Source organism: Takifugu flavidus, unplaced genomic scaffold (assembly GCF_003711565.1).
Source record: "Takifugu flavidus isolate HTHZ2018 unplaced genomic scaffold, ASM371156v2 ctg762, whole genome shotgun sequence".
Classification (NCBI taxonomy): Eukaryota; Metazoa; Chordata; class Actinopteri; order Tetraodontiformes; family Tetraodontidae; genus Takifugu; species Takifugu flavidus.
This window is the reverse complement of record NW_026622372.1, coordinates 1-27,244: the sequence shown is the minus strand read 5'-3', so window position 1 is coordinate 27,244 and position 27,244 is coordinate 1. Positions and strand designations below refer to the sequence as shown.

Below are 27,244 nucleotides of genomic sequence, written 5' to 3'. Positions count from 1 at the left end.
CCCCCAAACTGTCTATTCCAGTTTTCCGGTGGATATGTAGGTTAAACACTTGGTATAACAATGTTTTCTTTGTTGGATTGGAATTCTGTGGCCTGCAGACACTCTGACTGCACCACAGCAGCAATGTACAAACGTGGGGAAAAACCTCTCACATCCCCATCAGGCAGCAATAATGGCTAGTTCGTACTGTTAACAACAAAATGGTAATATATAATACGTATAATTCAATACGGTAGAAATCTTGTTTCAAAACAGCTTGATGGTATCGTTAACAAAAATATTCAGTACAAAACAACTTTAGTTTTCTCACTTTTGCATCTTTTATTTTAGAAAATAAATCTTTGGCCCCTCAATATAATTGTTTTTAGGGTTTTGGACCCTATTTGTTGAATGATTTAAAATATCTTGATTCTTTTGAGAATTCTGAGTTGCATCATATTTCTGTTTCTTTCAGCATCGGAGAAGGAAAACAAAGAGCAGTTTACTCATTCAGCTGGTGAAGACAGAGAAGTCGGCTCAGCTCAGGTCATCAAAGAACCGGACACAAGTTCTACAGAAGCTGATCAATCAGTTGACACAAGTTCTACAGAAGCTGATCAATCAGTTGACAAAAGTTCTGGGAGTAGCTTGTGCTGTTTTATGAGTCATTTCCAGTCATCCCAGTCAGAACCAGAGGAGGGAACCAGACCAACAGTTTCTTCAGGAGAAGCAGAATAAAACTAAATTACAAGCGATCGTGATGACAACGAACAAGTCTAGAATGTGAATGAATGCGTCATCAGAACAACAAATGCAGATAAGATGATCCGAGTGTTGCAGGTAGAAACGGCACCAAGATGCAATAATGGAGGAACCCAGCAGGAGATCTTAATTTTTTAGAAATCAGCTCAGGTTCACAACGAGATGCAGCATTCAAGTAATCCAGGAAGTTATTCCACAGTGTGATGATCCACAGAGAAGAAATGTCCAAGAACGTTGAATACTCAGGCAGGCGATGATAGGCAGGGAACTGGCAGAGACTTGTTAAAACAGAAGAGAAGGCAATTTACGGGGACGGGGACAGGAAAAGGGACGGGGACAGGAAAAGGGACGGGGACAGGAAAAGGGACGGGGACAGGAAAAGGGACGGGGACAGGAAAAGGGCGGGGACAGGGACAGGCAGGAGCACAACACAAAGAGTGATGTGCCAGACAGGAGGTTTGAGCAGGTGTGCTGGATGATGCTGAGCAGCAGAGAGAAGACAGAGTGGGCTAGATTACAGGGTGGAGCAGGAGCAGACTGAGACAGAGGTCTGCAGACTCTGAAGACCCAGAGATGGACAACAGGAAGCCAACTGAGAACAATACAAAAGCAGCTTTGACTTTAAGTATATTCATCACTCAGGTATCTCAGTGGGCTGTTTTCCCTTTTTCTGACAAATATTTTTTAACCTTTTTAAGGACTTCAGTAAAACTGTTCCATGAGATATTTGATAGTTTTATTAGAGTATGAGGACATTTAGCCAATTAAGCTCTATGTTCTGCATTTGTTTTGTACAATAGAGAAATATTGTGTTTTTGTTGGTTAAACTTGCAAATGTCTGTCGGTATTACAGTCAAATATTTTATAGAAGAAATCTGAGAGTTGAATCTAAAGAAGCATGAAAACTCCTCATGAGAGACACAAATACCAAAGGAGTATCAATTCTTCCAAATTTAAGACACAAGCTTTGATATTTATTGTTGGGCATTATTGTTATTACTAATCTAATAATATATGTGATTGTTTTTAAGTGTGGAAATTCAGCCTAAAAGTTGTTTTACTGTTAAAATAGTTGTTTCTTATTTTTTAAAGCTGGCTTTATACAAAGTGCTGTGGAGCTCAATCTCCAACTGTGGTCTGATTAACGAGACGAGACGAGGTAACACGCCTTGTGTTGAAATCTCCAATATTTTAGTGAGTGCATCACTTCAGCTGCGACTGGAGCAGATCAACAAACCCTGACCAGACTGCTGTGCTTGGACAACAGTAGTTCCACCAGCTGCAGGACAGTGGGACATGACATTGTGTGGAGCTCAGTTAAAAAAAGGGAAGGGGGGCATTGGATTCATCCTGTGCAGAAAACTTTGGTTCATCTATTAAAGTGCTCTTACTCATGTGAATATGTTGCTGTATTTCATGTTTAAAGTGTTGTTTGTTCTAGAAGCTGAGCGGAAACCTTTAAATTAGGATGCAGTAGGATTTACGTCGAACCCACAGAAGGACATGCTTCAAGCTGACATTTAAGTCTGATTCCAGCAGGCTGAAGCAGTACATGCTGCCCTTTGAAGCAAATACACCAGATGAAGTAGCTTCGACGACAGCTCGTGTTGTTGGAGGAGAGAACGGATTGCTAACATCGCGTCCGACAGGAGGAACATCAAAAACATCAGACCGCGAGTTACCATTTTACACGGAACACAGATCACTTTGAAGAGCAGACATCGGTGCGGAGGATCTTAAAATTTTAAGTTTTATCGATCTCGCGGAGTCACCTGCCCGCTGCTAGCGCCGGCTTGTTTTTAGCCACGGTGCTAACCTGGACTCACCTCCGTGTGCTGGCACGGTGCCTAGTGTGGCTGTCCCCCGGCTCAGGCTGCAGGCATGATGGCGGTGTGTGAGTCCTGCCTCCCCACGTTCTCCTGAGGGAGAGCATCTCCGGGCTCCAGTCCGAACTCAAGGAGAGGGACACATTCATACTCGAGTCATCTGCTGTCGCCTCGACCCAGAGAGAAACATATCACCCGTTTGAGGTCCGAGGGACAGGGTCTGCGGGTCGACCTGCTGGACCTCTCCACTGTTGCTATGTCCCAGGCGAAACAAATCGCCCTCCTGAAGGCATCCGGCGCTGGTGACCGGAGCACGACGGCCACGAATGACACCACCCTGCCATGGACCGGGTCCATCAACGCTGAAATTCCAGCTACAGCACCGGCGGAGTCCCGCCGGCACCGCCAGGGAGCCATGCCCAAAGGAGCGGCTCATTCCACCTCCTTCCTCCGCCCCACGGAGTCGCAGGGTTTCATCGCCAGGGACGGAGCAGGAGCCCTCGTGAGCTCAACACCGCTCAAACCAAGGGAACCCTGGTCGGTGGTGGCCAGGGGCGCTAGGGCCCGTCCATCTCCCCCTCCTCCACCCCCGTATCTGCCACTGGATAACAGGTACGATATCCTAAGCCTGCAGGACTTCCCTCCCGTGGGCGCTTGTTCCAGCTCGCCTCCTGGTCCTGTCCGTCCAGCTGGCTCTCACCAGACGAGGAACCAGAGTCAGCTCGCTCGACCTGGCCCTCCGCTACCATCCTGGTCAGGAGCAGCCACGACCCGGCGCCACCATCCCCAGGCTCCTCGCCGCCACCGCCGCACCTCCAGACCTTCTGTCACCCCGGTGCCCGTGTTGCGGAGGTTACATCCTCGGCCCTGCAGCTGAGTGCACAGCACCCCTCGGCCTCCACGCTGGTTCTGGAAGCCGGCATCAATGACCTCAAATTTCAGCAGTCGGAGGTTCTGAAGCAGGACTTCATCTCCCTGGTGGACCGTCTGCTGGACACGGGGAAGCGGCTAATTATCTCCGGCCCGCTTCCCCCACCTCGCTACGGTGACGTCGTCACCAGCCGCCTTCACCAGCTGCACCTGTGGCTGAAGGGGTACTGCTTGGGCAACAGTATCCCCATCGTTGACAATTTTGCTGCCTTTTTAAATAGACCCCATCTTTTTAAACGGGACGGCCTTCACCCAAACCATGAGGGGTCCCGGCTTCTATCTTTGAACATTGACTTGACTGTCCGTTCCTGCACAACATCCACTTCCTGACTATTGGTTAAAACACATGCACACCAACACTCTGCCCCCCACTCGCACTCACATATACGCTCACCCCCCCCCACGCCCCACCATACATGCCCCTCCACCACTACTCCCATGTCTGCCATCAACATCACAGATCATTCACTCCATTGACCCCATCATTTCATACGGACAGAAACCCAGGACTGTTCCCAGACGTGACAGTGCTTTTATTGTTCCTATAAAAAGACACGATGAGCGCACGTCCGGCGCGGACATAAAGATGGCCGTGCTGAACGTGCGCTCTCTTTAAATAAATCTTTTATAATAAACGACTTAATTTTAGACAGAAACCTTGATGGTATTCTTCTTACTGAGACATGGCTTGGCACTGATGCACCTGCTGTTCTCACAGAGGCTTGCCCCCCATTTTTTAACTTTTTATTTTCTACAAGGGGGGTAGGAAAGGAGGTGGAACCGCCTCAATAACAAGGACCCAAATGTCTTCACGCGAGGTCTCTTTTAATACGTTTCCATCATTTGAGCATCATGTGTTTGTTTTTAGCAGCCCTCCTATTTTAAGCATAACAGTTTATAGACCACCCCAATACTCCACCTCTTTTATCAGTCAATTCTCGGAATTTTTATCAATCATTTACGCTAAATACAACAGGATTTTAATAACTGGTGATTTTAATCTACACATCAACAACACCGCGGACCCAGTGTCCAGAGAATTCTTAAACCTCCTTCACAGTTTGGATTTTAAACAACATGTCACGCAGCCGACCCACAACAGAGGGCGCACCCTGGACCTGGTCATAACCTATGGCCTGTCCGTGGGTGGGTCCTCTGTTGGGATCTGGCAGTGTCTGACCACTCGTGTGTCTTTTTTAACATCACCAGTTTTAACCAGCGGGGGGGCCCTGTGGGAACGGTGAGGAGATGCTACCTGACTCCTGAAGTGGCTGCAAATTTTATCCAGATTTTACAGAGCACTCCTGCAGAAATTTTACCAGCACCGTGTGATTTTATTGTTGACACTTTTAACAATAAATTAAAGTCAACGCTGGACTCTGTGGCTCCACTTGTCACAAAAACTGTAAGAACAAAACGTGCACTACCGTGGAGAAATGAAGAAATTAGAAAACTGAAAAGAACCTGCAGGAGTGCTGAGAGGAGGTGGAGGAAATCCAAGCTGACCATTCATAAAGAAATATTTTATCAACACCTCAAAACCTACAATAACACAATCAAGCAGGCAAGAACCTCTCATTTCAAAAAACTAATTGACAATAAAAACAACCCCAAATTTCTATTCCACACAATTGAGCTTTTAACCAATGGTAATTTTAACAGGTGTCCTACAACAACAACTGACACCCTCTGCGAGGCCTTTGCAGACCACTTCAGGAGTAAAATCGATAATATTAGATCCAGTCTTTTATCACAGCAAATTTTAATCAACAACACTCCTGGATCATTGCTTTCACCTGAGGAGACACTGGAGAGTTTTGTCCTGGTTGATGCGAGGACACTTGGTCGAGTTTTCTCCCCAGTAAGGCCCACAACCTGCCTTTTAGATCCAATTCCCACACCGTTTTTCAAAACATTTTATGGATTCTTTGAGGAGCATCTTCTATATATGGTGAATTGCTCTCTTCAGACGGGTGTCTTCCCCACCTCCTTTAAAACGGCGGTGGTGAAGCCCCTTCTGAAGAAGAGCAATCTAGACCACAGCGTTTTAAATAACTATCGGCCAGTATCCAACTTACCATTTTTAAGTAAAATTTTAGAAAAACTTGTTTTTAACTAAGTGACGGGGACAGGGACAGGGACAGGGACAGGGATGGGCACTTTTTTGCATAAACTGGTCTTTAAGATGAGACTTTTCTCCCCGACACTGACTTCAAATATTTACTTTGTGTTTTTATTCACTAAAAATAAGAACAGGAGCCTTGAAGGCCTTTAAACGCACAATGAGCCGCCACGTTTGACCTTTGAATATTCTAAAGCTGTTGATATAGTTCATCACAAATGTTACGAGCTGCATCCTAAAGTTCCTGTTGTGTGGAACTACAATGAAAAGCTTCTACTTGATGTTGTCAGGCTGCGGAAAGTGGAAGTGAAAGTAGGCAGTTGTTTACATTCTGTCAGTTTTCCATACTGCACAGCTGTGCACCAGCGCAGATGTTTGTATTGATTTAATTCATAATTCAAACAAAGAACATCTTTAAACCTTCTTTAGTGGGTTTATAGGTTCAAACATTTAGATGATCAGATTTCTTCAGAGTGATCTTTCCTGGTCTGATCTTGTCTCCTGCAGTTCTTGCGTGTGGTCGATGCATGCGCCGGATTCCTCAGCAGGTCCCTCCATCTTGAAAGCTGCATCGGGATCCTGAACCTTGCTGACAGCCACGTCCTGACCAGCCTGAAGACCGGCGCCCAGGACTACATCGTCTCCAAGTTCTCGCAGGTGGTTCAGCAGCGGGACTTCCTGGAGCTGCCGGCGGACTCACTGGAGAGCGTCCTGCAGAGGGACGACCTTGATGCTAACTGTGAGGGTGTGTTTGAGGCCGTGACGCGCTGGGTGAGGGCCCGGCAGGATGAGCGCTGCCCTCTACTGGCCAGGTTGCTTTCACACGTGCGCCTGCCACTCCTGGAACCTGCGTATTTCGTGGAAAAAGTGGAGGCAGATGAACTGATTCGCAGCTGCACTGAGGTTTTTCCTTTGATGCAAGAGGTCCGCCGCTATCACCTCACAGGGAGGGGGGTCAGTACACACACAGGCTTTAACTAATTATATGGTCAGATAAAACCATGAGTGGAACCGACTACTACTGTCTTCACTCCAACCAAATTTCATGAAAATCTTGGTTATGAAACTAAGTCCAGGCTGAATAACTGGTGTGAAAGTAACTAAAAACCATCCTTGGGTTTGAGAAAAGCCCTCCAACTCATCGAAATTGGTGCGATTTTTTCCCCAGGTGGTCTCGGAGCGCACCAAACCGCGCGTGCAACATTTTATGTCAGAGGTGTTTCTGATCATCGGAGGCTGCGCCAAGGACGAACACTTCGTCTCCACTGTCACCTGCTTGGACCCGCTCCGGCGCAGCAGGCTGGACGTGGCGAGGCTGCCGATCACAGAGATGGAGGACCAATCCCAAAACCGGAAATGGGTGGAATTTGCATGTGTCACTTTCTGCAATGAAGTTTACATATCTGGTAGGAGAAATGGCCTCAGTTTCATCTTTTATATTCTCGTATTAACCCTGACACGTCATGGTCACGGTCCCAGCCAGCGTAAAGAAGCAAACGTTCTGTTCACACTCACATGGTATTACGACATATTTGGACACTGGGGACGCAATAATGACCTTTTTCTTTTCTTATAATGCCAACTTTCATCGTGAATCCTTCCTTTTTAGACCTTTTCTGTTTCTTATGGTGAAAGCTGAGACGTTTTCTCTCTTATTCCTGTTGTTTCAGGAGGTAAAGACACACAGCACGAAGTCTGGAAGTATAACGGTGCCCTGGATAAATGGATCCAGGTTGAGGCTCTGAAAACTGGGCGCTGGAGACACAAGATGGCCGCTCACGATGGGAAGGTGTACGCACTGGGCGGATTTGATGGTGTTCAGAGGCTCGCCAGCGTGGAGGCCTACGATCCCTTCCACAACTGCTGGACACAGGTGGACAGAAATCAGCAGTGTTAATATAAATATAATCTCTGTTACAACAGTTGCCATTTTTAGAATTACTATAATTTATATGTTAATTGCCTCATTGCCGACAAAAAGGGGAAGGTGCATGAGGGCTGAGTGAGTATGGCTATGAAATAAAGCCTCTTCCTGTACCTGCAGGCCACGCCTCTTGCTGTAGGCGTCAGCTCCTTTGCTGCTGCCTCCTTTGACAGATGGATCTACGTGATCGGTGGTGGTCCAAATGGAAAACTGGCCACAGATCAGGTCCAGCGTTGGGAGCCAGGAAGAGACTTCTGGGAAATGCGGGCGCCCATTCCAGTGGAAACCAAATGCACCAATGCAGTCGCGTTCAACGGCTGCATTTATGTAGTTGGTAGGAGGCTCTCATCCCGCTAATCAGTCTTAATTTGATCGTTCTAAGTCTTAACATGGTCGCTGTTGAATCCTGGCTCTCCTCCCAGGTGGTGCCATGCATGCCATGTACTGCTATTCGCCTCTGTCCGACTCCTGGTCGCTCATCACACGCCTCTTTGGCGAGAGGGCGAGCTGCGCCATCGCTGCCTGTAATAACAAACTCTTCATCACTGGGGGGCGGGACAACAAGAACCAAGTCATCTCCACAGTGATGTGCTGGGATGTTGACCAAGCTGTACTCACTGAAGAGTGTATTCTACCCATGGGGGTGTCGCACCACGGCAGCGTGACACTAATGAAGTCATACACTCACATACACAAGATAACGGCTGCCTCAGAGACTTGACAGCGGTGGAGGATGGTAGTTACTGATTTAAAATATTAGAAATTGATCACTATACTTACTCCTTACCCTGCAGATGGTAAATAAATATGCATATTTAAACCTAAAAATAAATACTTGAACGGTACGTGTAACTTTCAATGAGGAACCAAAGCCCTGCAGCACCTGGTGTTTATTCACACTTGTTGTTGCGCGTGTCTTCCTGTCATCTAATCTTAACTTTTTAATTGAATTTGAAATGAAATGTATATGCGGCAATGCTAAACTGAGACAGAGAAACAGGAAAGACATTTTAAGGAAAAGAAACTGAAGCAGAGCCGCGGATGAGGGATCCCCCCTCGCTGAGAACAGAGACTTTAAATACGGAATTTATCTTCATTTCTACACGGTAAGACTGTCATCTGTCCACTTAATATTTATAATGTGCAATTTAAAAAAAAAACGAGCATAAAAAAAAAACAGGCCAACACTACGCAGCAAAAAGTGTGATCTTGTTTTGGGGAAGTCATGAAAATATCCGAAAAGACGTTTACACAACATGAAATCTGCACTCACATTTGTTCTTGAATCCATGTGGATGTACAGAATATCATGTAAAATCCACCTAGTCCAGCTACTGAAGTGCACCGATGGCATTGAAATATAAAAGTTTAGTTTTTAAAGGTTTTGTTTAACCCCTACTTTCACAAGAAATGTCTACGAAGCAAAAACGAAACAAATCTTTTAACTGGTTAATTAGTCTAGTTTTGATTTTTTCCATAATTGCACAAGTCAATGTCCATATGGGGTCTAGTAACTAATAAATAATAAACATTACCAACAACCAGGCTTCCAAATTCATAGACCCACCAATGGATAGTTGAGATACATAAAGAGGAATTCACAAGACTATGGAGCAGTAGATTTTATATAGCTTTTGTTAATTTAAATAATCCGGAATCTCAACTTTTATTTTACCCATATATTTTGAAAGACTAAAGATGTTCGGGTCTCCCATCAAACTCTTATTAGCAATCAGACGAAGTGATTGATCAACACCTTTAATCGATTTATTGATCGGACCAATCTGCCTTTCGACAGCACGAAAAAGGTTTTAACCCGTGTGTGGTGTTCGGGTCTGTGGGAATTGTTTTTATTAAAAGAAAAATGATAAAATTAATTAATTTTATCACCTAACTGTTTATTGAACCTTCATCGATGATTCAACAGAAATAAGTAAGGAAAATCAAAATACCACAATGAGCATATTTTTTTAATCACGTGAATATAGAATCACTCATTGGCAGTGTTCATTTTTATATTGCAGGATAGCAAAGTTATTAATTTAAGATGATTTTGCCTACAACTTTTTAGCTGTAAATAAAATCATTTCCCCCTCATCACTTCCTCCATTTTGTTCCTTCTTTTTGAGCAGGAGGCAGGTGGCTAATGGCCCATGAATGAGCTGCAGGTGTGCAGGGTCTGGTGGGCGTGGCCAGGTAGTAGCCCCGCCCAGTCAGGGAATACACACCAGGGCAAAGTCTGGGGCAAAGTCTGTGCTGACACAGGAGGCCCGGGGAGAGGGGAATACGAAGGGCTCCGAACATGGATGACGGCAGGTGGCGGATACTTTCGCTTTAATACGAAGTAAATACTGAATATTAAATTTACTCTCACCTGCGCTATTGTGTGCTCCTGGAATGGCTCCTCGGGTTTTCCAGGCTTTTTTCCTGAATGTGATCTTCTGCCTCGGTGAGTCTTTCAGGACGGGACAATGAAACAGCTGAAGATGGTGAAAGTCAGCTGCCTCTGAAATCTTCTCCTATTAAAGGTAAAGCTGCTGAATACAGGTCTGATATACTCAAAGATTTTATTTCTATGGTATATTTTTGCATTATGATGCACAAAAACTTTGAACTCTAAACTCAGAACTCAGTCATGTTTACAGGAACAACTACTGACATTAATCATAGTTTAATAGATTTAATCAGCATTTTGATCAAAACTATTTATTTCTGTTTCAGAATATTGTAATAAACTGAAAGTGTTGGTGGTCTTAGACAAATATTTGGTGTAACTGGGAGCAGCAGGTAGTTTCACCTGATTGAAATGTGTTTTTATTCCAGAAGGTGAAAGTCAGGTACAAGATGAGGCACCAAAACAGGGTAAGACATTAATGCTCCCTCTTCTCACAAGCAGACTCAGTGGAGCTGATGTTCTCCTGTTTAACACTGTTCACTCAGGTGGCGCCAGACGTCGCAGAGACGACTTTGAGGGATTTGGTGCTCAACAGACTCCAGCCAACAGCCACAGAAACCACCGAGGTTCAGTCTTTTTAACCTTTGTCTCTTTTTCTGTTTACTTGTTAATTCTTACAGTTAAAGTCAAATTTATTTGCAGGAATTATTATTATTATTATTATTAATCAAGTTTAAACTCCTCCATATGAGAGGACATCATATATATAAACCAGTGTATTTATTGTAAACTGTGTATTGATTGTTTTTTCTTCATTGGTTCAGATTTCTGCCCTCAATCACAACAGAAGAGGCCTCGTCAGGGTCAGAAAGGAAGTGATGAAGATGATGAAGGTGATGAAGGTACAGAACTGGTCACTGAGGTGGTCTCAGATGAACCAGATCCAGCTGAGGAGGAGGCATCTGATCTGGAATCTTCCACTGAACAAACAGGTTTGGAGTCTGTCTTTATTATTTTATTCCACAAATCTGATCAACTTGAAAGGTTTTAGAAGGAGCTGATTGATATACTTAGTTTGTTCTGTTCCACATGATATAATCTTCCTCCAGCTGTTTGCTAACATTTCAAGATTCAGACAAAATATAAAAGACTCAAAAAGTAGTAAAAAACAAACAAACTGCACATCAACTGAAATAAACAAGTATATTTTTTCTCCTTTTATAGATTCATATTTGCATTTAGTTGTAATATATTTATTTCTGCCTCTTGTTCAGAATATTGGAATTAATGCAAAGTCTGAAATTTGTCTTAAAAATGATTAATATTTCGGTGGATTCTGAATTTTAACTTTCAGGACGGGACAATGAAACAGCTGAAGATGGTGAAAGTCATCTGCCTCTGACATTTTCTCCTATTACAGGTAAAGCTGCTGAATACAGGTCTGATATACTCAAAGATTTTAGTTCTGTGGTATATTTTTGGATTATGATGCACAAAACTTTGAACTCTAAACTCAGAACTCAGTCATGTTTACAGGAACAACTACTGACTTGATTCTTTTGAGAATTCTGAGTTGCATCATATTTCTGTTTCTTTCAGCATCGGAGATTGAAAACGAAGAGCAGCTTTATTCATTAAGCTGGTGAAGACAGAGAAGTCGGCTCAGCTCAGGTCATCAAAGAACCGGACACAAGTTCTACAGAAGCTGATCAATCAGTTGACAACAGTTCTACAGAAGCTGATAAATCAGTTGACAACAGTTCTGGAGAAGATGATAAATCAGACATTTAGAAAAACGTGACGCCAGTTCGTACTTGTGCTGTTTCGTGAGTCATTTCCAGTCATCCCAGTCAGAACCAGAGGAGGGAACAGAGGACGGGGACAGGGACGGGGACAGGGACGGGGACAGGGACAGGGACAGGCAGGAGCACAACACAAAGAGTGATGTGCCAGACAGGAGGTTTGAGCAGGTGTGCTGGATGATGCTGAGCAGCAGAGAGAAGACAGAGTGGGCTAGATTACAGGGTGGAGCAGGAGCAGACTGAGACAGAGGTCTGCAGACTCTGAAGACCCAGAGATGGACAACAGGAAGCCAACTGAGAACAATACAAAAGCAGCTTTGACTTTAAGTATATTCATCACTCTCCTTTCCTCTCCTCTCCTCTCCTTTCCTCTCCTCATCAAGCAGACTAGTTATGCTGATTCTTGTGTAGTTTTTCTGCTTCTCCCCCCCCTGTTTATTTACAGGTATCACCGCCCTCGGCGCTGCATAATGACCTCCGGCCCCGCTGAAGTGATTGTGCATCATATTTTTGTGTGCGTTTCTGTGCTCTGTGCCTCGCCTCTCCTCCCTCTCCTCTCCTCTCCTCTCCTCTCCTCCTTCCTCTCCTCTCCTCTCCTCTCCTCTCCTCTCCTCTCCTCTACCTCCCTTCACTCTACTTCTCCTCTCCTTTACCCCTCTCCTCTCCTCTCCTACCTATCCTATCCTCTACCTGTCTTCCCCCTTCTCCTCTCTCTCTATGCCCCCCCCCCCCCATCAGCAGGAGGGTCCCCCTACATGAGCCTGGTCCTGCTCAAGGTTTCTTCCTGTTAAAGGGGAGTTTTTCCTTGCCACTGTTGCTTGTCTGGGGTCAGGCCCTGGGATTCTGGAAAGCGCCTTGAAACAATTTTGATTGTAGAAGACGCTATATAAATAAAGATTGATTTGATTGATTGAGGTATCTCAGTGGGCTGTTTTCCCTTTTTCTGACAAATATTTTTTCACCTTTTTAAGGACTTCAGTAAAACTGTTCCATGAGATATTTGATAGTTTTATTAGAGTATGAGGACATTTAGCTAATTAAGCTCTATGTTCTGCATTTGTTTTGTACAATAGAGAAATATTGTGTTTTTGTTGGTTAAACCTGCAAATGTCTGTCGGTATTACAGTCAAATATTTTATAGAAGAAATCTGAGAGTTGAATCTAAAGAAGCATGAAAACTCATGAGAGACACAAACACCAAAGGATTATCAATTCTTCCAAATTTAAGACACAAGCTTTGATATTTGATTGTTGGGCAATATTGTAATAAACTGAAAGTGTTGGTGGTCTTAGACAAATATTTGGTGTAACTGGGAGCAGCAGGTAGTTTCACCTGATTGAAATGTGTTTTTATTCCAGAAGGTGAAAGTCAGGTACAAGATGAGGCACCAAAACAGGATAAGACATTAATGCTCCCTCTTCTCACAAGCAGACTCAGTGGAGCTGATGATGTTCTCTGTTTAACACTGTTCACTCAGGTTGGCTCAGACGTCTCAGAGACAAGTTTGAGCGATTTGGTGCTCAACAGACTCCAGCCAACAGCCACAGAAACCACCGAGGTTCAGTCTTTTTAACCCTTGTCTCTTTTCCTGTTTACTTGTTAATTCTTACAATTAAAGTCAAATTTATTTGCAGGAATTATTCTGTTTTTAATCATTAAATTCAAGTTGAGACTCCTCCATATGAGAGGACATCATATATATAAACCAGTGTATTTATTGTAAACTGTGTATTGGTTTGTTTCTTCATTGGTTCAGATTTCTGCCCTCAATCACAACAGAAGAGGCCTCATCAGGATCAGAAAGGAAGTGATGAAGATGATGAAGATGATGATGAAGGTATAGAACTGGACATTGAGCTGGTCTCAGATGAACCAGATGAACCAGATCCAGCTGTGAAGGAGGCATCTGATCTGGGATCTCCCACTGAACAAACAGGTTTGGAGTTTTATTATTTTATTCCACAAATCTGATCAACTTGAAAGGTTTTAGAAGGAGCTGATCGATATACTTAGTTTGTTCTGTTCCACATGATATAATCTTCCTCCAGCTGTTTGCTCACATTTCAAGATTCAGAAGAAATATAAAAGACTCAAAAAGTAGTAAAAATCAAACAAGCTGAACATCAACTGAAATGAACAAGTATATTTTTTTCTCCTTTTATAGATTCATATTTGCATTTAGTTGTAATATATTTATTTCTGCCTCTTGTACAGAATATTGGAATAAATACAAGACTGACACTTGTTTTATAAATGATTAATATTTCGGTGGATTCTGAATTTTAACTTTCAGGACGGGACAATGAAACAGCTGAAGATGGTGAAAGTCAGCTGCCTCTGACATCTTCTCCTATTAAAGGTAAAGCTGCTGAATACAGGTCTGATATACTCAAAGATTTTAGTTCTATGGTATATTTTTGCATTATGATGCACAAAAACTTTGAACTCTAAACTCAGAACTCAGTCATGTTTACAGGAACAACTACTGACATTAATTTTAGTTTTATGAATTTAATCAGCATTTTGGTCTAAACTATTTATTTCTGTTTCAGAATATTGTAATAAACTGAAAGTGTTGGTGGTCTTAGACAAATATTTGGTGTAACTGGGAGCAACAGGTAGTTTCACCTGATTGAAATTTTTTTTTTTTTCCCCAGAAGGTGAAAGTCAGGTACAAGATGAGGCATCAAAACAGGGTAAGACATTAATGCTCCCTCTTCTCACAAGCAGACTCAGTGGAGCTGATGTTCTCCTGTTTAACACTGTTCACTCAGGTTGGCTCAGACGTCTCAGAGACAGGTTTCAGCTATTTGGTGCTCAACAGACTCCAGCCAACAGCCACAGAAACCACCGAGGTTCAGTCTTTTTAACCTTTGTCTCTTTTTCTGTTTACTTGCAAATTCCTATAGTTAAAGTCAAATTTATTTGCAGGAATTGTTCTGTTCTAAATCCTGAAATTCAAGTTTAAACTCCTCCATATGAGAGGACATCATATGTATAAACCAGCGTATTTTTGTAAACTGTGTATTGGTTTGTTTCTTCATTGGTTCAGATTTCCGCCCTCAATCACAACAGAAGAGGCCTCGTCAGGGTCAGAAAGGAAGTGATGAAGGTACAAAACTGGTCACTGAGGTGGTCTCAGATAAACCAGATCCAGCTGAGAAGGAGGCATCTGGTCTGGAATCTTCCACTGAATAAACAGGTTTGGAGTCTGTCTTTATTATTTTATTCCACAAATCTGATCAACTTGAAAGGTTTTAGAAGGAGCTGATTGATATACTTAGTTTGTTCTGTTCCACATGATATAATCTTCCTCCAGCTGTTTGCTGAATTTTAAGAGTGGGAAGAAATACAAAAGTGTTACGAACGGTTGTACCAGGACCCGAAAGCAGGCAGCACACAGTGGCGGATCGTCTCCCAAGAAACTTTATTGAAGATCACAGGAGTGTATTTAACTCACAAGAGATGGAGTCCACAATAAGTTCTAATTCCAAGCCAGAAAGGCAAACTCACAGCAAACAATCCCGAGTGGGGTCAAAAAGTAGTCCGAGAAAAGAATCCAAACGATAGTCCAAAAATCGAGTTCCAAATAATCCACACAGGAATTAGTCGCTACGAGAATCGGGGAAGGTGTAGTCGGGGTTTTTGGAATCAGCCAAAACACGCCAACGCTGGCAAACCGTGAGAAGAGTCCATAAATAGGTGGCTTGATCACCGATAGTCTGCAGGTGCGCCAGTCCCCGGCACCACCTGCGGCTGGGACGTGGCTCCACCACGCCCCTGCAGGGGGAAAAAAACACAATAGAGTTCCCAGAAGCTGGGAACCTGTCACAAAAGACTCAAAAATCTAGTAAATAAACAAACAAACTACACATCAACTGAAATTAACAAGTATATTTAATCTTCTTTTTATGAGATATTTTCATTTTGTGATGCACAAAAACTTTGAACACTAAACTCAGAACTCAGTGATCTTTATTTACTGTATTGATGGAGAGTTCCAGGAGTTTTAAAGTCTATAAAACTCTTTTAGAGCTCCACAGGTGAACGGCTTTTCAACCAAACTTTGTACATCTGAATCACAATGAACCCCCAAACTGTCTATTCCAGTTTTCCGGTGGATATGTAGGTTAAACACTTGGTATAACAATGTTTTCTTTGTTGGATTGGAATTCTGTGGCCTGCAGACACTCTGACTGCACCACAGCAGCAATATACAAACGTGGGGAAAAACCTCTCACATCCCCATCAGGCAGCAATAATGGCTAGTTCGTACTGTTAACAACAAAATGGTAATATATAATACGTATAATTCAATACGGTAGAAATCTTGTTTCAAAACAGCTTGATGGTATCGTTAACAAAAATATTCAGTACAAAACAACTTTAGTTTTCTCACTTTTGCATCTTTTATTTTAGAAAATAAATCTTTGGCCCCTCAATATAATTGTTTTTAGGGTTTTGGACCCTATTTGTTGAATGATTTAAAATATCTTGATTCTTTTGAGAATTCTGAGTTGCATCATATTTCTGTTTCTTTCAGCATCGGAGAAGGAAAACAAAGAGCAGTTTACTCATTCAGCTGGTGAAGACAGAGAAGTCGGCTCAGCTCAGGTCATCAAAGAACCGGACACAAGTTCTACAGAAGCTGATCAATCAGTTGACACAAGTTCTACAGAAGCTGATCAATCAGTTGACAAAAGTTCTGGAGTAGCTTGTGCTGTTTTATGAGTCATTTCCAGTCATCCCAGTCAGAACCAGAGGAGGGAACCAGACCAACAGTTTCTTCAGGAGAAGCAGAATAAAACTAAATTACAAGCGATCGTGATGACAACGAACAAGTCTAGAATGTGAATGAATGCGTCATCAGAACAACAAATGCAGATAAGATGATCCGAGTGTTGCAGGTAGAAACGGCACCAAGATGCAATAATGGAGGAACCCAGCAGGAGATCTTAATTTTTTAGAAATCAGCTCAGGTTCACAACGAGATGCAGCATTCAAGTAATCCAGGAAGTTATTCCACAGTGTGATGATCCACAGAGAAGAACATGTCCAAGAACGTTGAATACTCAGGCAGGCGATGATAGGCAGGGAACTGGCAGAGACTTGTTAAAACAGAAGAGAAGGCAATTTACGGGGACGGGGACAGGAAAAGGGACGGGGACAGGAAAAGGGACGGGGACAGGAAAAGGGACGGGGACAGGAAAAGGGACGGGGACAGGAAAAGGGGCGGGGACAGGGACAGGCAGGAGCACAACACAAAGAGTGATGTGCCAGACAGGAGTTTGAGCAGGTGTGCTGGATGATGCTGAGCAGCAGAGAGAAGACAGAGTGGGCTAGATTACAGGGTGGAGCAGGAGCAGACTGAGACAGAGGTCTGCAGACTCTGAAGACCCAGAGATGGACAACAGGAAGCCAACTGAGAACAATACAAAAGCAGCTTTGACTTTAAGTATATTCATCACTCAGGTATCTCAGTGGGCTGTTTTCCCTTTTTCTGACAAATATTTTTTAACCTTTTTAAGGACTTCAGTAAAACTGTTCCATGAGATATTTGATAGTTTTATTAGAGTATGAGGACATTTAGCCAATTAAGCTCTATGTTCTGCATTTGTTTTGTACAATAGAGAAATATTGTGTTTTTGTGGTTAAACTTGCAAATGTCTGTCGGTATTACAGTCAAATATTTATAGAAGAAATCTGAGAGTTGAATCTAAAGAAGCATGAAAACTCCTCACGAGAGACACAAATACCAAAGGAGTATCAATTCTTCCAAATTTAAGACACAAGCTTTGATATTTTATTGTTGGGCATTATTGTTATTACTAATCTAATAATATATGTGATTGTTTTTAAGTGTGGAAATTCAGCCTAAAAGTTGTTTTACTGTTAAAATAGTTGTTTTCTTATTTTTAAAGCTGGCTTTATACAAAGTGCTGTGGAGCTCAATCTCCAACTGTGGTCTGATTAACGAGACGAGGTAACACGCCTTGTGTTGAAATCTCCAATATTTTAGTGAGTGCATCACTTCAGCTGCGACTGGAGCAGATCAACAAACCCTGACCAGACTGCTGTGCTTGGACAACAGTAGTTCCACCAGCTGCAGGACAGTGGGACATGACATTGTGTGGAGCTCAGTTAAAAAAAGGGAAGGGGGCATTGGATTCATCCTGTGCAGAAAACTTTGGTTCATCTATTAAAGTGCTCTTACTCATGTGAATATGTTGCTGTATTTCATGTTTAAAGTGTTGTTTGTTCTAGAAGCTGAGCGGAAACCTTTAAATTAGGATGCAGTAGGATTTACGTCGAACCCACAGAAGGACATGCTTCAAGCTGACATTTAAGTCTGATTCCAGCAGGCTGAAGCAGTACATGCTGCCCTTTGAAGCAAATACACCAGATGAAGTAGCTTCGACGACAGCTCGTGTTGTTGGAGGAGAGAACGGATTGCTAACATCGCGTCCGACAGGAGGAACATCAAAAACATCAGACCGTGAGTTACCATTTTACACGGAACACAGATCACTTTGAAGAGCAGACATCGGTGCGGAGGATCTTAAAATTTTAAGTTTTATCGATCTCGCGGAGTCACCTGCCCGCTGCTAGCGCCGGCTTGTTTTTAGCCACGGTGCTAACCTGGACTCACCTCCGTGTGCTGGCACGGTGCCTAGTGTGGCTGTCCCCCGGCTCAGGCTGCAGGCATGATGGCGGTGTGTGAGTCCTGCCTCCCCACGTTCTCCCTGAGGGAGAGCATCTCCGGGCTCCAGTCCGAACTCAAGGAGAGGGACACATTCATACTCGAGTCATCTGCTGTCGCCTCGACCAGGAGGAGAAACATATCCCGTTTGAGGTCCGAGGGACAGGGTCTGCGGGTCGACCTGCTGGACCTCTCCACTGTTGCTATGTCCCAGGCGAAACAAATCGCCCTCCTGAAGGCATCCGGCGCTGGTGACCGGAGCACGACGGCCACGAATGACACCACCCTGCCATGGACCGGGTCCATCAACGCTGAAATTCCAGCTACAGCACCGGCGGAGTCCCGCCGGCACCGCCAGGGAGCCATGCCCAAAGGAGCGGCTCATTCCACCTCCTTCCTCCGCCCACGGAGTCGCAGGGTTTCATCGCCAGGGACGGAGCAGGAGCCCTCGTGAGCTCAACACCGCTCAAACCAAGGGAACCCTGGTCGGTGGTGGCCAGGGGCGCTAGGGCCCGTCCATCTCCCCCTCCCCACCCCCGTATCTGCCACTGGATAACAGGTACGATATCCTAAGCCTGCAGGACTTCCCTCCCGTGGGCGCTTGTTCCAGCTCGCCTCCTGGTCCTGTCCGTCCAGCTGGCTCTCACCAGACGAGGAACCAGAGTCAGCTCGCTCGACCTGGCCCTCCGCTACCATCCTGGTCAGGAGCAGCCACGACCCGGCGCCACCATCCCCAGGCTCCTCGCCGCCACCGCCGCACCTCCAGACCTTCTGTCACCCCGGTGCCCGTGTTGCGGAGGTTACATCCTCGGCCCTGCAGCTGAGTGCACAGCACCCCTCGGCCTCCACGCTGGTTCTGGAAGCCGGCATCAATGACCTCAAATTTCAGCAGTCGGAGGTTCTGAAGCAGGACTTCATCTCCCTGGTGGACCGTCTGCTGGACACGGGGAAGCGGCTAATTATCTCCGGCCCGCTTCCCCCACCTCGCTACGGTGACGTCGTCACCAGCCGCCTTCACCAGCTGCACCTGTGGCTGAAGGGGTACTGCTTGGGCAACAGTATCCCATCGTTGACAATTTTGCTGCCTTTTAAATAGACCCCATCTTTTTAAACGGGACGGCCTTCACCCAAACCATGAGGGGTCCCGGCTTCTATCTTTGAACATTGACTTGACTGTCCGTTCCTGCACAACATCCACTTCCTGACTATTGGTTAAACACATGCACACCAACACTCTGCCCCCCACTCGCACTCACATATACGCTCACCCCCCCCCCACGCCCCACCATACATGCCCCTCCACCACTACTCCCATGTCTGCCATCAACATCACAGATCATTCACTCCATTGACCCCATCATTTCATACGGACAGAATCCCAGGACTGTTCCCAGACGTGACAGTGCTTTTATTGTTCCCATAAAAAGACACGATGAGCGCACGTCCGGCGCGGACATAAAGATGGCCGTGCTGAACGTGCGCTCTCTTTTAAATAAATCTTTTATAATAAACGACTTAATTTTAGACAGAAACCTTGATGGTATTCTTCTTACTGAGACATGGCTTGGCACTGATGCACCTGCTGTTCTCACAGAGGCTTGCCCCCCAGATTTTAACTTTTATTTTCTACAAGGGGGGGCAGGAAAGGAGGTGGAACCGCCTCAATAACAAGGACCCAAATGTCTTCACGCGAGGTCTCTTTTAATACGTTTACATCATTTGGGCATCATGCGTTGTTTTTAGCAGCCCTCCTATTTTAAGCATAACAGTTTATAGACCACCCCAATACTCCACCTCTTTTATCAGTCAATTCTCGGAATTTTTATCAATCATTTATGCTAAATACAAGGATTTTAATAACTGGTGATTTTAATCTACACCTCAACAACGCCTCGGACCCAGTGTCCAGAGAATTCTTAAACCTCCTTCACAGTTTGGATTTTAAACAACATGTCAAGCAGCCGACCCACAACAGAGGTCGCACCCTGGACCTGGTCATAACCTATGGCCTGTCCGTGGGTGGGTCCTCTGTTGGGATCTGGCCGTGTCGGACCACTTTTGTGTTTTTTTAACATCACCAGTTTTAACCAGCGGAGGGGCCCTGTGAGAACGGTGAGGAGACGCTACCTGACTCCTGAAGTGGCTGCAAATTTTATCCAGATTTTACAGAGCACTCCTGCAGAGAAATTTTACCAGCACCGTGTGATTTTATTGTTGACACTTTTAACAATAAATTAAAGTCAACGCTGGACTCTGTGGCTCCACTTGTCACAAAAACTGTAAGAACAAAACGTGCACCACCGTGGAGAAATGAAGAAACTAGAAAACTGAAAAGAACCTGCAGGAGTGCTGAGAGGAGGTGGAGGAAATCCAAGCTGACATTCATAAAGAAATATTTTATCAACACCTCAAAACCTACAATAACACAATCAAGCAAGCAAGAACCTCTCATTTCAAAAAACTAATCTCTGATAATAAAAACAACCCCAAATTTCTATTCCACACAATTGAGCTTTTAACCAATGGTAATTTTAACAGGTGTCCCACAACAACAACTGACACCCTCTGCGAGGCCTTTGCAGACCACTTCAGGAGTAAAATCGATGATATTAGATCCAGTCTTTTATCACAGCAAATTTTAATCAACAACACTCCTGGATCATTGCTTTCACCTGAGGAGACACTGGGGAGTTTTGTCCTGGTTGATGCGAGGACACTTGGTCGAGTTTTCTCCCCAGTAAGGCCCACAACCTGCCTTTTAGATCCAATTCCCACACCGTTTTTCAAAACATTTTATGGATTCTTTGAGGAGCATCTTCTATATATGGTGAATTGCTCTCTTCAGACGGGTGTCTTCCCCACCTCCTTTAAAACGGCGGTGGTGAAGCCCCTTCTGAAGAAGAGCAATCTAGACCACAGCGTTTTAAATAACTATCGGCCAGTATCCAACCTACCATTTTTAAGTAAAATTTTAGAAAAACTTGTTTTTAACCAAGTGAATTATTTTTTAAACTCAAACGACATTTTAGAGAGGCATCAGTCTGGTTTTAGGATGAACCACAGTACAGAGACAGCCCTTTTAAAGATTTTAAATGACATCAGGTGTAACCTAGATAACAAAAAGCTCACGGTGTTGGTTCTACTGGATCTGACCGCCGCCTTTGATACAGTAGACCACCATATTTTATTGAATAGACTAAAGAACCTGGTCGGCCTCTCTGGTACTGTTCTTAACTGGTTCACCTCCTACCTTACTGATCGAAGCTTCTTTGTAAGTATGGATACATGCTCCTCGAGAATCCACGAGACAAAATGTGGGGTTCCCCAAGGGTCAATCTTAGGTCCAACCCTTTTTAATCTTTACATGCTTCCTCTTGGGGACGTCATCAGGAGTCACGGCATCAGCTTCCACAGCTATGCTGACGATACGCAGCTGTACATCGCCGTGGCTCCTGATGACACAGGGCCAGTTGATGCCCTTTTTAACTGTATTCTAGATATCCAGTCATGGATGGCAGAAAACTTCCTACAGCTCAACCAGGACAAAACAGAAGTCTTAGTCATTGGTCCTGAAGGTCAGAGAGAGAAACTTGTACCAAAGTTAAAGGATTTTAAGCCATCTCAATTTGTAAAAAATCTGGGTGTGATCTTTGACTCTGAGCTTAGTTTTATCCCACACATCAAAAACATAACAAAGGTAGGTTTTTACCACCTGAAGAATATAGCCAGAGTCCGCCCGTTTCTCTCTCAGGCCAGCACGGAGGTGCTGATGCACGCTTTTATCTCTTGTGGTCTAGATTATTGTAATGCCCTGCTCTCTGGTCTTCCAAAAAAGAGCGTCACTAACCTACAATTATTACAAAACTCAGCTGCACGGGTGCTGACGAGGACCAGAGGGATCGCTGCATTGGCTACCCGTGCGTTTCAGGATCGATTTTAAGGTTCTTTTATTAGTTTTTAAATGTCTTAATGGTCTTGGCCCGACTTATTTATCAGACATGCTTTTATTCTATCAACCCTCGCGGACTCAGAGGTCCTCGGGCACCGGCCTTTTAACCATTCCACATGTAAGCCTAAAATGCACGGGGAAGCGGCCTTCAGTTATTATGGTCCCCGACTGTGGAACAGCCTGCCGGAGAACCTCAGGGCCCCAGAGACTGTTGAGATTTTTTAAAAGAGGCTCAAGACACACCTTTTTAATCAGGCCTTTAACTGATTCCTGATTATTTTTAATTTCTTTTATGTCCTCATAGTTTTTATGTCTTATCCTTATTTTACTTGATACTTTTACTGTTTTACTCCCTCAGTTCTTAGTTTCTCAGTTTTTAGTCTTTACACCTTTTAACCCATTTACTGTTTTAGTCTGTTTTAGTCTTAGTACTGTTTTACTACTTCAATTCTTAGTTCCTCAGTTTTTAGCTTTTATACCTTTTATCCCATTTACTGTTTTCCTTCAGTTTTTAGCTCCAGTGTTTCCTCATGGTGTTTCCTCATGGGGGCCTGCCAGGCTGGGAGATGTTTCCGGTCTACCGCTGGGGGTGCTGTCCCATTGTTGACTCTGGCCTGGGTGGTTAGGGGGCTCTGTGCTTTGGTGTGGAGCCTCCGGTCTGTCCGGGTCGGGGTGGTCTTTGTGGCGGTACCACCTGTGGTCACGGACCGTGACCTCCCTCGGCCTGGTGGGCCTCCAAAGGTGGCGACTCCTTCGCCTCAGGTCTCGGTGCCCAGCCATGTCTCAGCTTGCCTCAGCTTGTTTATGTGTGTGTGTAAGTGTGTTGTATGCATGTGTGTGTGTGTCCTTTTCTTGAATCTCTTGTTCTCTTTGCTGTTTTTATCCTTTGTGAGGCACTTTGTGCTACCTAGCGTATGAAAAGTGCCATATAAATAAAGATTGAATTGAATTGAATGGGACGAAATTTGCTCTCAAATGTGTTCTTAATGACATGTGCGTCAGAATAAAGATTTTGTGTAAAGTCCATTTAGCTGGGCCTCAATAGCAAATGTAAACGTATTTATTTACTATTGTTGTTAATTAGGCATGAGGTAACGTCCGTGTGGGTCTTCTGGACTGGTAACAAACCAAAGCGCCCGGCATTCAAACAGGAAGTAGGTGCATCAGAGACTTCCGGTTCTGATCAAATCAACGCAGCGAAGTGAGATGGCGGATACTTTCGCTTTGGCAGGAAGGAAACAAATTTAAATATACACTCAACTTGACAAATAATTATCAACCCGTTCGTTACTTTGTGTCATCAATGTAGAAGAAGGAATGCTGCGGCGCTATTGTGTGCTCCTGGAATGGCTCCTCGGGTTTTCCAGGCTTTTTTCCTGAATGTGATCTTCTGCCTCGGTGAGTCTTTCTGGAGGTGATTGTTGTGCTGGTTCATGCCTCGTTTGAGCTCTCGGAAAATAACCAATCATTTGATTCATTCATATTTTCTGAAACGATTTTAGTTGTAAAAGTTCCATTTTATCATATCGCTGTGGTTTGAGTGTAATAATATTTCTGTGATAACTTCCTAACTTCTTTTGCGACTTATTATTCATCTTTGTTGATGGTCACTGTTATGACAGTGCTGTTACTGCTATGATATTCCATTTCTTTTATACAAAATATTTATATTATGTTTTTATTTGACATATTTGCACAGAGGACACGTTCACTTTCGCTTTCTCTTTCTCATACACACCCACACACAGTTATGAGACAATATGGCGGCTTTTATTGGTTAATGCTGCAGCTATGTGATTTTCTCGGTGACCCTTCAGTTGCTGTTTTAGAGATTCCATCTGTTGTTTCTGACAGCAAACTTTTTTTCCTGCTATTGTTCATTTGAAAGCTAGCTGCTGTCCGTCAACATTACTGTTTCAGAACTGTGTTTTATTGGATCAGAACAGGCTCACTGATTGTGGGTGATGTTGTCCACGGCTGGTCCTGAGTGGTTGAACAATTTGATGAGAGGAAATGAAAATGGAATAAAAACTAGATGAATATTCTGGATTTGTCCAAACTCAGGTGCTTGAGCAACCATAACCCTTGTTTTTATTTTAACGCTCCTCTGTTCTGTTTCTAGTTGCTGCACAGTCAATAAAATATGGTCTCAAGGGTCAGGAGGTGAAATTAAAGCCACAGATCCAGGAGCAGCAGCCTGATCTGATTCTGTGGATGCATGATGACAACAAAGTGGTCGAGTTCAATGGCAAAGAAGAAGATGTGTATGGCCCATTTAAAAACAGAACCACTCTTGACTGGCACTCTGCAGAGCTGCATCTGACCGACCTCAGATCTGAAGACAGCGGATTGTATGAATTGGAATTATACATGCAAAAGAAATCCTATTTCTATTATTATACTTTGCAGGTTATTGGTGAGTATTTCTTTGCTGATACTTTACTGAACCAGAGTGAAAGATTTGTAATAGATTAAAAGAAAATTAACTGATTTATCTTCTGAAAGAACCTCAGTAAAGTATAATTGAGCAGTTTAATTTTGTAGCAGTTTTATTTAGAACACGACCGAGTGAAGCAGCTGAACTTCACTTTGTTCAGATTTTCACTTTTGTTTCATCATTTTCACAAGAATTTGTGGAATATGTTTCAAATAATTCCATTAAATCCTAACGTACTGCTGCCCGTTACTGCTGACTCTGATCTCTGGCTGTTTATGATGGCCTTGTATTCAGTAATTATATTTTAATAGTTTAAACCACTCACTGTGACAAATGCATCATTACTTTCTGTCTTCCTAAAGATAAAGTTGCTAAACCAACAATCACCTGTGAGACAAACTCAAGCAAGAGCTCAAATCTATCTGGACTGCTGACGTGCTCAGCACCTCAGCCTGATATTGAGTACGAGTGGTTCTTCTATGGAAACACCCAGCCGGGCCCTCAGTTGAGGATATTTCTGGACAATAAGCATGATGAACGAGTGTACAGCTGCCGCGTGAGCAACCCCCTGAGCAACGAAACTGCTGAATTCACTGCAAAGGATTGTTACTCTGGTAGGATTTGATGTTGCTTTACTCCCAGTTTACCCAGCTTAACTTTTGAGTGTGCTTAAATGGGCTTAGCACCACTTCCATCTTACCATTTTAGCTTTTGCCCCTTTACCAGTTGAATGTTTCAGCTAGAAACAGCTTTAAAGGCTGAACCTTGGGTGACTTTTGGTCTTCTGTGCAGGTGAAACTTCACCTGTAGTTTTGGCTGCTGTCCTGCCTGCAGTCGTCCTGCTGCTGGTGCTGGTGGTGTTGGTGGTGGTGCTGGAGCTGGCATGTGTAAAGATCTGCAGACGATACTATAAATGATAAATGATTAATATTGCAGTGGATTCTGAATTTTAACTTTAAGGACGGGACAATCAAACGGAGGATAAAATGCAGAAAGGATTTGATGAAAATGCAGAACTGGTCACTGCGGTGATGGAGCAAGTGGTGATGGAGCAATATCGCCTGCTGTCTCAATATGAACCAGATCCAGCTGAGAAGGAGGCATCTGATCTGGAATCTTCCACTGAACAAACAGGTTTGGAGTCTGTCTTTATTATTTTATTCCACAAATCTGATCAACTTGAAAGGTTTTAGAAGGAGCTGATTGATAAACTTAGTTTGTTCTGTTCCACATGATATAATCTTCCTCCAGCTGTGTGCTAACATTTTAAGAGTCGGAAGAAATACAAAAGACTCAAAAATCTAGTAAATAAACAAACTACACACCAACTGAAATTAACAAGTATATTTAATCTTCTTTTAATGAAACATTTTCATTTTGTGATGCACAAAAACTTTGAACGCTAAACTCAGAACTCAGTGATCTTTATTCACTTTATTGATGGAGAGTTCCAAGTCTAGAAAATTATTTTAGAGCTCCACAGGAGAACGGCTTTTCAACCAAACTTTGTACATCTGAATCACAATGAACCCCCAAACTGTCTATTCCAGTTTTCCGGTGGATATGTAGGTTAAACACTTGGTATTAACAATGTTTTCTTTGTTGGATTGGAATTCTGTGGCCTGCAGACACTCTGACTGCACCACAGCAGCAATATACAAACGTGGGGAAAAACTTCTCACATCCCCATCAGGCAGCAATAATGGCTAGTTCGTACTGTTAACAACAAAATGGTAATATTTAATATGTATAATTCAATACGGTAGAAATCTTGTTTCAAAACAGCTTGATGGTATCGTTAACAAAAATATTCTGTACAAAACAACTTTAGTTTTCTCACTTTTGCATCTTTTATTTTAGAAAATAAATCTTTGGCCCCTCAATATAATTGTTTTTAGGATTTCGGACCCTATTTGTTGAATGATTTAAAATATCTTGATTCTTTTGAGAATTCTGAGTTGCATCATATTTCTGTTTCTTTCAGCATCGGAGAAGGAAAACAAAGAGCAGTTTATTCATTCAGCTGGTGAAGACAGAGAAGTCGGCTCAGCTCAGGTCATCAAAGAACCGGACACAAGTTCTACAGAAGCTGATCAATCAGTTGACAACAGTTCTGGAGAAGCTGATAAATCAGTTGACAAAAGTTCTGGAGAAGCAGATAAATCAGTTGACAACAGTTCTGGAGATGCTGATACATCAGACATTCAGATAAACTTGACGTCATTTCATACTGGTGCTGTTTCGTGAGTCATTTCCAGTCATCCCAGTCAGAACCAGAGGAGGGAACCAGACCAACAGTTTCTTCAGGAGAAGAAGAATAAAAAGAAATTACAAGCGATCATGATGACAAAGAACAAGTCTAGAATGTGAATGAATGCGTCATCAGAACAACAAATGCAGATAAGATGATCCGAGTG

The 27,244-nt window shown here is 43.5% G+C and overlaps 2 protein-coding genes and 1 long non-coding RNA gene across 6 annotated transcripts; 2 read left to right on the top strand and 1 right to left on the bottom strand.

The window, feature by feature from the left end:
* Nucleotides 1–6,111: 6,111 nt before the first annotated feature.
* On the top strand, nt 6,112–8,388 carry LOC130521175 (kelch-like protein 6; the record flags this gene model as incomplete). Its single annotated transcript, XM_057024809.1, has 5 exons — nt 6,112–6,573; nt 6,788–7,025; nt 7,290–7,492; nt 7,664–7,877; nt 7,966–8,388. Coding segments are annotated over 5 exons (1,416 nt in total), but the record flags the coding sequence as incomplete, so codon positions are not given.
* Nucleotides 8,389–9,748: 1,360 nt separating this feature from the next.
* On the top strand, nt 9,749–27,236 carry LOC130521174 (SLAM family member 6-like). Of its 4 annotated transcripts, XM_057024805.1 has the most exons (6): nt 17,034–17,213; nt 17,761–18,237; nt 24,513–24,806; nt 25,190–25,441; nt 25,788–25,961; nt 26,812–27,236. In XM_057024805.1, exons 2-6 carry the CDS (start codon nt 18,117–18,119, stop codon nt 27,072–27,074), a joined length of 1,104 nt encoding a protein of 367 aa, XP_056880785.1. In that variant the 5' UTR covers nt 17,034–17,213; nt 17,761–18,116; the 3' UTR covers nt 27,075–27,236. The 4 variants fall into 4 exon arrangements, with proteins under 4 accessions (XP_056880787.1, XP_056880785.1, XP_056880784.1 ...); XM_057024807.1 differs by lacking the exons at nt 17,034–17,213; nt 17,761–18,237 and adding an exon at nt 9,749–9,887; XM_057024804.1 differs by lacking the exon at nt 17,034–17,213 and having other exon boundaries at nt 17,437–18,237.
* Nucleotides 23,435–25,596, bottom strand: LOC130521176 (uncharacterized). Its single transcript, XR_008949208.1, has 2 exons — nt 25,528–25,596; nt 23,435–23,612 (listed from the first exon to the last, which is right to left on the bottom strand). It is a non-coding gene; the product is annotated as an uncharacterized LOC130521176 (long non-coding RNA).
* Nucleotides 27,237–27,244: the final 8 nt, after the last annotated feature.